Consider the following 12,297-nt stretch of genomic DNA (forward strand, 5'->3'; position numbering starts at 1 on the left):
CAGTTTTATATTAATCTATAACATTACATCAACATTTATTAGTTGATTCTATTTTGTATCATTAATTAGAATCTGAGAGTATAACAAGTAATAATACCCAGAGTGAAAAGTTCACTGTTTGTTTCTGAAATATAAAGTAAAAGAAAATGAAATTACTAAAGTAAGGTAGCAGTACCTCTAAACTGTAGTACAGTACTTGAGTAAATGTACTTACTTACTTCAATCACTGCCCATTTTAAGTGCTTGAAGTGGTCAGAAAAGAGTAAATGTAAATATACCACTGCTGCATTTTAACCATCAGAGCAGAGAAAACTCAGGTGTTACTGATAACATTAATGATGGCTGTGTTGCATTCAAGTGTCCCAGTAAGCCGTGATGCCAGTGAGCCAGCATGAACACGACTAGCACCTGAAACTGAGGCAGCCAAATGGAATTCAGCCATCACTGATTTTATCATTTACACCTGGGCTTTCGTGACATGTCAAACTGTCCTCTGTGAAAGATCAGTGCTCACTGGGCGGCCTTCTGTAGCACAGAGAGACGTCTGGAGACGCTGCACCAATAAGTGCCGAAACCTCCACCTCACTGCTACTATTGATCCATGCTGCAACAAGAGTGCAACACGTGGGTCACGATGAACAGCTGTCATGTGGCCAGCATGGCGGTCAGACAGTGAGGTCAAAGGTCAGGACTTAACGAAACATGTATGTGTGTCAAATCTCCCGATGGCACCGTGTTTTGGTCAGTGTGACAGTCTGAATCATTACAGTCATGTGTTGTTTGTGTTGTTCTTCACATGGTCTGCTGCCCTCATTCCAGTCCTCTCTGCATGTTTGGACCCCTCTGTGTGGATGTGACAGCAGCACTAATATCACAAGTAGATGTGAGAATGCCCTGTGAGATAACCAGTCTGTGTGAATCTGCTTTGACCCACACACACACACACACACACACACACACACACTCACAGATGCCCCCCTGCACCCACACCCACACTGCCCACCAGGACGAGGAGTGTGTCTTTGTTTGCTGGTGTCACATATTTGGACTCCTCCCGGCTCTGTGTCCTATAAAACAGCAGCAGTCAGAGGAGTCCGTTGGGGTTTGCTGACTTCCACCCGAGGGGACTTCACCGTCAGCCCGGGCAAGACCGCCACGCCGGCGCCATCAGCCGCACCGCCTCCATCGCCGCTGGTCTCTGCAAACTGCCCCGAGCAACAGACAAACATGGCTCCTTTTGAGAAATCCATGGAGATGATGCCCTTCAAGCAGAGGAAATGCCTCGGCAAGTCACCTTCTTATTTGATTCTTTGGCTGCTTCATCCAGCTGCATTAACAAACTGATGTGTGGATGCTGGTTGTACGAGTGTATGAAGTAGTGTGCTCTATTTTGTTTTTAGAAACAAGAAAAGATGAAGTGTGCAGCATTCGGTCTAGATTCCCCAACAAACTGCCTGTGAGTTGCTTTTCCATTCTGGTATTTTCCAAATAACATGCATTTCATCACCAGTTTTCTTTGTATATATTGGCTGTGATGGCTCTAGCAGCTGACCCCAAATGTGTTTTTGGGTTCAGGTGATTGTTGAACGTTACATCCGTGAAAAGACCCTCCCCTTATTGGACAAAACTAAGTTCCTGGTTCCCTTCGAGCTCACCTTGGGTCAGTTCATGTGCCTGCTCAGGTAAATGATTAGTGACACTTTCTCACAGCTTCTACTCACTTTTTGATTTTTCAAGCCTGTTTCTTCTCAACACCACCCTCCCTTCTCTCCACTGTCTCCCCCAAGCTGTCAGATCTGCCATTGTTGTATCCACCGCTCCATCTGTCTCCTGTCTTTCTTTCTGCTAGGAATAAGATTGCCTTGGACTCCACCCAGGCTCTGTTCCTCCTTGTGGCAGAGAAGAGCATGTCCTGCATGTCTTCCAGCATGGGGGAGGTTTATTCCCACCACAGCGACGCCGACGGCTTCCTCTACATCACCTACGCCTCACAGGAGGTGTTCGGAGCGCCTCAGCCACAGGCCAGGCCGCCCTGCTGAGCCCAAAGCAGATAACATCACCTGAACCCTGCACCAATGGTGGTGACACCACACAACCAAAGTGGGGAAAAAAAGGACAAACTGAGCCAAGCCCAGACTGTTTTTTCCTTTTTAGCAATAAACTGCATATCAGCCTACCTCATGAACCTTTCGGGACTCTCAAACACAGCATATCTCCATCCTTCCTTTTTCACGCCACCTCAGCTCAACGGACAAGACTCAGTCAATGCAGACATTTTTTTCTAATTTAGGGAACAAGAAGATGCTAAAGACGGAGTGCTGTGATGCTCCATCTTAAAAAACACAAAAATGCTGATATTGTTTGCCTGTTGTATGTATCTTGTAGGTCTTTACAGGTCAAAAATGTCCATATTTGCCCTTCGCTTACCTCAGAAAGGTTGAGCGTGGATGCAAACACACACATTTTCATATTGCTGTAATGCCAGTTCAGCTCCACCACCTCCCCCACGCTGCACAAAAGGAGTCCACATCTTGCTGGCAACCAGACTCCTTCTTAGCACTTATGTCCTTTCCTTTCTTTGACTGATTGCCTCTTCATCCTCGTCTTCCCTTTAAAAATGTGAAATTGTGACTCTTGAGGCGTTCCCTGGAAACACAGATGTCAGTTTAACTCTGCTCTGAAATGTTTGTATCCAGCTGTCGGTGTACCAAAAATAAATTCCTCTCCTTTTAATTACTGACTTTGTGTGATAATTAGGGTTCATTAGAGTTTTATGATGAACTGTTTGACCTTGACAGTTTTGTTCCCATTTACATGACTTTAAAGTGGCTGCAGTTTTCACTTGCTGCATGAAAAAACGGTCCCTCAAAATGTCGACTTCTCAGGTAACAGCTGTTTGTTTTTTAGTTTGAAGTTTATTTTTGGGTCATTGAATGGGGCCTTGAACTTGTTGAGGCTTGTGTCAAACCACAGAGAAACTGCTTGAGCGCTCATATCGAGTGAAAAGTGTTTCATAACCTCTGAGCACTTTCTGGGATGGTCAAGGATCTATATTAACCACAGCTGAAGTCCACTTGACATCCAGCGATTTCTCTGTGTACTTGTACTCATACAGGTGCCTCATTCCTCACCTGCCTCTCAGAAGTGGCGCTCCCTCCACATGACTGTGTTATATAAGGCCGACCCAGTCAACTATCTGCAGGGGTCAGTGTGTCAGAGGGCTGGAGGCATTATTTTTAGACAGACGGCAGAAGGGACAAATGTGACCCAAAACACTGAGACAGAGGGGTTAGAGACAGAGTCAGGGGAGTGACGGGAATCCAGATGAAAAACAAAGAAGCAGAAAAACAGGGGAAAGCTGCTCTCCGTAAACAGTGGAGGAAAAGGAGGAGAGAGGGGGAAGAGAGGCGCCCCGACAGAGGAAGACAGGAAAAAGGAAACAGTGTATAGGAGAGATATACAATAGGGGAGAGAGCCAGCTATCCAAACACGCAGTGTATAGAAGCACAGGGACGTACAGTCATACCTCCTCTCACTTCTCGCCACTGTGGACATTCCAGCAGCTCTCTGTCAATATATTATCACACCAGAACAAGAGGAACCCTGAAGCCACCGCAAGCTGTTAATGATCTGTTTTCACCAGAGAGGAGTGACAGTTCGCAACGCTCTTAACATAAAATGCTCCTCATTTTATGCTGTAAATATAGAAATCATACTTTCTAGAAACTAAAGTAAAACTTACTATACCTACAAGGCAATGTGATGATTTTGGCTGTACTTCAGTACATTACTTTAAAAACTGAGGGATCATCAGACTTACACAAAACAATCTATATTTTTCAGATTTATCTCTATTTTGGTTTCTCTCTCTCTTTTTTTTTTAAGCAAAATACTGGATAATTTCACCACCCAAGGCCTCATAAAACCTTCAAATGAAACAATCCAAGAAGGAAAATCACTCTTTGATTGAACTGCTTACAACTAAATGTGCACACTGAGGCCTTAAACTGCAATGTGGGATCACAAATAGACCTTATTTTGAAAGGGTGCCCCTGGTCACAATGTTCACAGTGAGCAGCAGTCCTGTACTGTAGCTGCAACACAGACATATGACAGAACACTGAATTGGCACTAATATCAGTCTATCCAAACACAATACCTGTAATAACTTATCAAGACACAAGGGAGCGCCTCTGGACTTTATCAAAACTGAAATCTGCTGCCACTGTGGTCAAGAAACAGCTGGTGAACATCATGCATATCTGGCGCTCACTGAAAATCTGGTGAGTCACTGTGCTGAATTTCAATGTGTCTGCTGTCAGTGAGAGTGCTGGTGAGTGAGGCATGCATGACTCTGAGTCTTCTGTGAAAATGACACGTAACATTGGGGTTTTTATTGGAGGAAGATTGCTGCTCTCAGCTGTGATTCAGGGGGTCACAAAAATTGGAAGACAACCAGGTGATGCTTCCAAGCTGAAGCTGACAAATGTCCAAGAATGTGGAAATATGTTAACACGCATGATCAGACATGCAGTGAGACACAGTGTGAACGTGACCTTCAGTCATCTGGTTGCATTTCTCTTGAGCAACAAAGTTCACGTTTAAAAAAGAAAAAAAAACAAAAAAAACATATTGTTCCTTCAAATTTACTTTCAACTGCCGATCTGATTTACATTTCAGTTTGTTAAACCTGCATCATATTTGAATTATGCAAACAGACCTCAGAGCAGATTCAGATTAGCTCAGGTTAGATAATATTGGAGGTTTACCAGATGGATGTACACTGAAGTTACCAGCAGCCAACTTCATCTCTATTCAGACTGCAGTACGACTTTAATAAAGTTAAAGCTTCCTGTCTTTGTGGTTATGGTTTGCACTCATCTCTGAGAGAGCCTGGGCTGAACTTCTAGCTTTTTAAATTGTCTCCATGTGTCCTCAAAAATGCTCAAGAGACTGTCACAAGTGTCTTTCTCTTCCAGGGTTTTCAGTTTGCCCTCAGAAATATGCTCAGAGGCAACTTGTTTCATGGGCAGATGGCCTTTTAAGTCCTGTGTCAGTGCTGACAATGACTCTTTCTGTCCTGCAGGGGACAGTAGATTGCATTGGAAACTATGAAAATGAGGGCATTTCAAAATAAAAGTCAGTCTCTGGACGACCTCTGGGTGGCACAGTCCTTGACGTGACCCTCAATGACAAATAACTACAAATTAAAAGCACACAGGTCTAATTCTGTTCAAAGTTATGGAGAAAATGTAATTTATTTTAATGTTTTTAATTAGCATATGACCTTCTATAACATCAAACATCTAATGAACTCAAATTAGTGTCGAATGTGTCATAGAAAAAGACTGAATAAGAATCCACATAAGCACAAGTCAGATGGTACAGTATTCCTTTTTATTTATCTGGCAAAATAATAAAAAGGGGAGCATTTGGAAAGAGTCAAAGTTAACAGTCAGGAAATACAAAAATATAGATAAAACAATTCAAACAGCTGTTTTGATTTATTTCCTCTTTCTCTCTCCAAATGGGAAAAACTATATTTCTTTGGATCAACATATAATAATATGGACTGTATACTTATAAGACATCTTTTACACAGGATGCACAAAGCCATGTTCAGCCACATCATGCAACCTGCAACTACCCATCGGTTCACGATCCAGTAATGTCCTTTCATCACCTTGCAAATTAACCCTTCGCCCCCCTGTTTATTTCAAATAGATATCTCAACATTAACCCCAATTCACAAATATTGACGTCTCCTCCCTCCCACCCCCGCCCCATATCCCCTCCAGTCTCTCTCTGGTGAAACAGATCACAGCGATTGCTCCTCGTGGTGTGTGAGGAAGCCTGGAGACTCGCAGCTTGAAGGACGATGATGCTGTTCATGCCTGTGGTTGGACTTTTGTCTGGAGAGTCCTAAACATGATGCAAAGCGTTGACATGGCTGGTCTCCTCAGGCTGCTCCCCCCTCCTCTATTCCTCCAGGTCTGTCCCGCGTTTGGACGGGGGCACCAGGTGATAGGGCAGCGTGGGTGGCAGCTCGTGGCCCTCCAGCTTCACCTTGATGAGGTGGTTGGCCAGGGCGAACTCCTCGTCATCGAGGAGGCCATCTTTATCCACATCTGCTAGCTTCCAGATCTTTCCCAGGACTGTGTTGGGCAGCTTGGACTTCAGCATCTCCTTCTTGGCTGCGGCGCCGGACACTTTGCCGTTGATGGGAGAGAGGGTGTAGAAGATCTCATCGTATGTAGGCTTGTCGCGGCCCACCACCCACTCCAGCTCGTCGATGCCTTCGCTGGCGCCCTCTCCATAGCCGTGACCAAAGGGACCGCTCATGGTTCCCTCAAAGGCTCCACCCTTGACGGACTGGCTGGGCATGGCGGCCTCCTCCTGGCGCACCATGGCCATGAGACGGGCGATGTCGTTGGCGAGCATGTCCTCCACCGCCTCCAGCAGCTTGGGCTTCAGCGCTGCAAACTTGGAGAAGTCTTGGCCATTCAGCAGCTCCTGAAGGGATGGGGGGTTGGGAGAAAACAGGAATTGGTGATAGAAATAGATCAGTCGCCAATGGCTACCAATGGGAACAGCATACAAGAAGCAGGATTTCCTGACGAACCAGGAAAAATAAATCTCATCCCCGTCCTGGCCCATCCTGGAGGGCAAGGCCAGGAAAGAAGGGCAGAGATGTGAAGAGAGTAAAGGTTGGAAGGTCATTCTACTCTGAACCTTTGTCTCTAACCATTTATACAACACACCAAATCGTCAGGTGGGCAGATTTATCTCACCTGCATCTTGGCGAGGTTGGGGAAGTCTCCAGGTGAAATCTGGTGCTCCTTCTCAATTTTATGGTAGATCTCTCCCAGGTTGGCTATCAGCTCCTTCTTCTTGGAATCCTTTCCGAACACACTCGGCATTTCCTTTTTCAGAGAGCTGATAATGTACGCTTGCACCTGGACGCCATAAAAGAAATAGGACAGACATGTTTTCAGTTATTATTCAACTGTGCTTTTGCGGTAAGGCTGGGGAGTTGGTCTGTTTATATTTTTATCATTTCCACTTCTTTTGTCAAAGTAAAAGTTGAGCGTACTGAGACAGAGAGAGGCCTGGCTGTAAAATGAACATCTAAATCTGAGGCTTTCGGACGCTTCCAAGAAAAACGTTCTGTCTCCCTTCAGTCAAAAAAGTTTGGATGTTTGAGCTTCCCTGTGCAGAATGATGAACATGCAGAGTTTGACACTAAAAGTCTGCTTTCACATTCATCTGCTGAACAGGGAAATTTTCAACTTACACAAGTTGTGATGTGGACATGTGAAACCTCCAGTATACATAGAGAATGAGCACCTTTGAGTGACATAGGAGACATCTCGTGTTCAGTAGATTTTTCTGAGTATTTGCAGAGGGGATAGATGCAATTTTAAGAATTTCCTTTTTGTGGAAAAACCACATCAGACACAAATGATTATTCAAAGCAGAGTATTTTCACATGTCCTAAAACTGTCTGGAGGGGATTTTTTTTGACAGCGGGAATAACAAATAATCCATCTTCACTTCTCGTGTTACAAGGTTAGTGGTTTATCAAATTGCTATAATCTTCACACATCCTCTGTCATTGTACTCACTTCTGCCTTTGCTTGCTTAAATTAAACACGAACAAAGCTGCATAAAACAAAACTGCCTTTTGTGTAATCCTCCTGCTGTGGGGCTGGAGGACAGGGGGTAGTGGTGAGAGAATGAGGAAGAAAGAGAGTGAAAATGAGATGAGTTGATACAGTATTTTTAATCTGGTGTTTTTTAGGCACTCTGGCAGCTTGGCATGTTAGCCTACTGACATTAGCCTTTAGCTCAAAGCACTGTTGCGCTTCACAGAGCCGCTAGCATGGCTGTGGAGTCTTAGTCTTGGTTAACACTGACCTTGGCGAGGCGTGCTCGTTTGATGAGGTCATTGAGTTTGCGTAGTGCTGCGTTACGCGGCAACGACTGGATGTCCAGGAACAGGTCCTGCTCCTCTGCTTCGAACAACTTCCTGTTGTCTGGGACCAACAGGGGCTGAGCCCAGAATGACCCAATATATACACGCACCACCTGGAAAAAAGTTTGCACAAGTTAATCTCCATTATTCATCAGATTTCACTTTGCTGCCCACACCCACACCCACACAAGAGGACTTCTTTCACAGGTCACACACATGACACTGCAAGCTGGCTAGAACATGCAAACAGACACAAAAATGCATTTGTATATATTAAAAAAACATATAGGATGTGTGACAATACAATGCAAAATTTAAATGCATGTGTGTCCCGTGCTTCAAAGCCTACCACTATACATTGCACTCTCAAAGTCAATGAATAATTGTCCACATGATCCAAAGGTTTCTTGTGAATCAGTTTATGACTATGGCCCGTTGATCAAACATTAACTAAAGAGTCAGGAAAAAATCATAAGACTAGCTGGGTCACACAGTATCAGGCAGTACACAGGGTTTGAGACAGATGGTATAAAAATCTGTCCAGACAGACCGAACATAGAGTGGGAGTGAAATGCTGTTCATTTAAATACATTTTGGATTGTGCAAAAGTGACAAATGTGAAAAACAAATGCTTTGTACCTCTGGCGTGTTGATGATTTTTCCCAAAGACCACATCAGCGCTCCGTACACTCTCATCAGCTGCTGAGTGCTGATCTGGTCCGCTTTGTTCAACACCACACGCATTTTGTCCTCATGGTTCTTCAGAGCTCGGATCACCTCGGAGAACTCGTCCGAGATGTCCAGCTTGTGGGCGTCGAACAGGAGGATGATGCGGTCCACGCGCTCTGCAAACCACTCCAGCACCGCGGCAAAATCGTAACCTGGAGAGTGAAAAGGAAAGGAGATCGGCTGATTAAAGCTGTGGCCACAATGACTTGCACTTCTGCTCTGTTACTGGCTTTGTTTACAGTCGATTCACAGAATTTCTTCCCCACTCGGAAATGACTGACTGACACAAGGTCTGAATAACATGAAATCTTGTATGCAATTAAGATGGAAACAACTATCTGACATTAGTTTGTCTGCAATAACCTAATATTGGCCAGTATATCAGTAGAATCCCTTGTGTTTGCTCATGAGAGAACCAGGGTTTGTCCAATCTTTAATTCTGTGAGTTCTGAAGGGAGTGTGCGTGCGTCCGGTATGAGGAAAGAATATGTGTGAGAAGAATTAAGAAAAGCTAAAACAGGGTCAGGGTCTGACGCTGGAACAAGGTCTATGTAAAGGTGAAATTTATAGCTCAGACATGAATCTCTCCACAGAATAAAAGTTTCCTTTAGTGATCACTCTTAAAGCACATTATTGCACATGGTTCACTCAAATCTATTTTAATCTTGGGCCAACAGGCCTGCACATGTAAGGACAATTTGTAACTGTAAGATCTCTTTGTGCACAGTATAATGGAGTTCTTATATCAGGCCTTGCTGGTTTGGTACTGAACTGAGTGAGCTTCAATTCAAAACAAAGCTGTTTTAGTTTATTAGACCTGTTACAGATCCTGTCACTATAAAGATCATCCACAATAAGAAGTGCCTCACATATGCGGGGCAATACATCCCTACTATGATCCGCTGAGAGTCACCAGTGACACATAAATGCAGGAAGATATTCATAACTGCTGAGAGCAATGCACACTGAGGCCTCCAAGCATGTGTACTAAAATACAAAGGAATAGTCAACAAAGTTCTGATGTGGAGAAACACAACAGGTCAACATGATGAAGCGTTCACTGGCTCCAGTCAGTCCATTAATTGTGTGTTGGAGCAGTTTTAATTGTGGGTTCTCTGTTAATATTCCAGTGTCGTGTTGATCCAATAATGTTTACATAAGGGCTTTCAAGAGGGAGTGCTTTCTCCCCTGGTTACCTATTAACAAGCTTTACTGAGAGAGCAGGAGAGGCGTGTGAAGGTAAAGAAAGTTTGGGCCTAAGTGCTTTTGGAAAAATCTAACTTGTCAATCGACGGCATGTATTAACCGTAGGCACAGAATGACCTCTGTAGCTTTTCACCAATGTGCCCTATAAACAACAAGCTTGCCTGCCAGTAATTACACATAAAAGAGGAAGCAAGACAGCAAACATTTGAGATAGGCAGCAAATTTGAGGGGTAAGATAAAATGCTATGCAGAGTCAGTTATGGGGACACCGCCAAAAAAATGTCATCTGAGCTGCGTTGTGCTACAAATACATTTCTACCACTGCGAGAGTACAGAAACTCACTGTAATACTCACTTCCTTTGGCTATTTGAGAAACAAGGGGACTAACCTAAATTACATAAAACAGGCCTTTCTTTCTGAGCTCTCCTTTGCCTCGCGGAGCTAAGGAAGAGAGAATTATGGTTTCGATTAGTGTCTGTGTGTCATCTGATCAGAGAAGAATGCAGTTGCTCCAAAACCTCATCTCGGCTGTCGCACAATCAGCGCCAGATCTGCTGCACATGCATTCCAACATGGCCGGCTTTTGTCTGTGTTGGAGCACATGAATACAAAAGAGGGACAGAGAGATAGCGTCGGTAGATGGAGACTTGGGCAAAATGAGACAGTGATACGGATAGATGAAGAGGGCGGTGGAGAGGGAAAAAAAGAACAGGGAAAGGGTGAGAAGGACGGGGGAATAAAAGTGAAAGTAAAAGCAACGTAATACGAGATGGACATGGAGGTTGAACACAGGACAACACCTTCAGCTGAAAGCAGTCTGTGCCTGTTTGTGTGCATCACAGCATGTGAAAGTAGAAGGGGACGCAAGGGGAATATTTAAAATCCAAAATCCCCGTGGGAGCCAGCCGAGGACATTTGCTCATTCTTTCTTAAGTCTGTTTTTAAACACGCATGACATCGGACAGAGGGACAGCTGCTCAGGCGGAGACTTACTTATAGCACATAGCATCAACAACTGCTATGTCTCTGCCATATGTGTAGACATGCAGTGAGACACCCACACTCACTGAAGACAAATTTGGACAGGCCTCAAAATCATCTGCCAATCATTGACAGAGAAGTGGGCGGACCAGGCTGAAGAGTCATTTTTCTGGACACATTAGAAAACACATTTTCAATCAAATCTCCTGGAGAATTAAAGGAATAGTTTGGCATTTTGGGAAACATGTTTTTTTGCTCTCTTTCTGACAGACAGATGAGATCAATACCGTTCTCATGTCAGTTTTGCGTGATGGCTAGCTGTTTAGCCTTGTTTCAAGTCATAATGCTAAGCTAAGCTATCTTCTCTGGTGGTAGATTCATATTTAGCATACAGACGTAACAGTGGTATCAATATTCTCATCTAACCATGGCAAGAAGGCATATTTACCAAAATGTCAAATTATTCCTTCAAACAAACCTTATGTTAAGGCCACATGCACTAAAAGTTTCACCTAAGCTTCAGATATTTGCTTTTCCATCAGCCTAATCTGCTGAACCGCTTTAAACATGTCAGTATTCATGTTAAGTCATCAGTGGGGACTATGAGAAAGACGGCGAGCAGTTCTGCAAAATCAGTTTCATTATAGTTTTTGTCACTTCATGGTTCACAAAGGAAGACGCACTTGCTGACTTCATCAAAAATTAATCCACAATCAAAGTATTATGCAATGAAAAGGCTTAACTTCCATGACTGTTTCTGAACACAAAGCTCTTTCACCCCCGTAGTAGACCTTCAGACCATACTGGTTGATTAAGCCAGGATGCTGAGCACTGACATGCACGCACGCACGCACGCACGTCCGTCACACTTCAGCTGCACAATCCAATCAGCCCTGTTTATATATGACATAGTACAGTATGTCTGGGTAGTACAGTATCGTATCCGTGTTTATACAGAAACAGTTGAGAGGATAACGTGTGTGAGCGTGCGTGTGAGCTTGACAGAGAGAGAGTGTGAACATGTGTGTCTCTGAGGATAAGAATGTATAAGTATGTATGTACAGAAACAAAACTGTCTGAGGTATGAGGCATCACACTTCGTCTGCTCCTCCTCACCCAGTCCTTTCATCCAGACAAACACTCCCGTTGGTTTATCAGATGCCACGAATTTACGCTTGTATGTTTACAGTCGCGTCTTTGGTCTTTTCCATGTCTTTGCCAACCATCCGTACTGTTTCTGTCTGCCCTACTGCTTCATGTTAAGGTGTAACTAAAAATACTTCCATTGCTGATGAAATGTCAGAAAACTGTGAAAACTGCCCAGAAAGATTTCCAAAAACCCAAAGCAATGTCTGAATTCCTTGTTTTGTGGATCCAGAAGAAAAAATAGATAGAAATCATATTG

General features: G+C 43.9%; 2 protein-coding genes across 2 annotated transcripts in view; one reads left to right on the top strand and one right to left on the bottom strand.

The window, feature by feature from the left end:
• The first annotated feature begins 1,227 nt into the window (after nt 1–1,227).
• map1lc3cl (microtubule-associated protein 1 light chain 3 gamma, like) lies at nt 1,228–2,696 on the top strand. The gene is made up of 4 exons (XM_076739399.1): nt 1,228–1,285; nt 1,401–1,456; nt 1,576–1,682; nt 1,850–2,696. Exons 1-4 carry the CDS (start codon nt 1,228–1,230, stop codon nt 2,037–2,039), a joined length of 411 nt encoding a protein of 136 aa, XP_076595514.1. The 3' UTR covers nt 2,040–2,696.
• Nucleotides 2,697–5,375: 2,679 nt separating this feature from the next.
• The window catches only part of ehd1a (EH-domain containing 1a), a 14,168-nt gene continuing 7,246 nt past the window's right edge, over nt 5,376–12,297 (bottom strand). The window contains exons 3-6 of the mRNA XM_076739444.1: nt 8,615–8,856; nt 7,918–8,088; nt 6,792–6,956; nt 5,376–6,513 (exon numbers count right to left, since the gene is read on the bottom strand). Coding sequence (XP_076595559.1) covers nt 5,980–6,513; nt 6,792–6,956; nt 7,918–8,088; nt 8,615–8,856 — 1,112 coding nt within the window. The 3' untranslated portion in view covers nt 5,376–5,979. The remainder of the gene's footprint in view (nt 6,514–6,791; nt 6,957–7,917; nt 8,089–8,614; nt 8,857–12,297) is intronic.

This window comes from Chaetodon auriga, chromosome 9 (genome assembly GCF_051107435.1).
Source record: "Chaetodon auriga isolate fChaAug3 chromosome 9, fChaAug3.hap1, whole genome shotgun sequence".
NCBI classification, from domain to species: Eukaryota; Metazoa; Chordata; class Actinopteri; order Chaetodontiformes; family Chaetodontidae; genus Chaetodon; species Chaetodon auriga.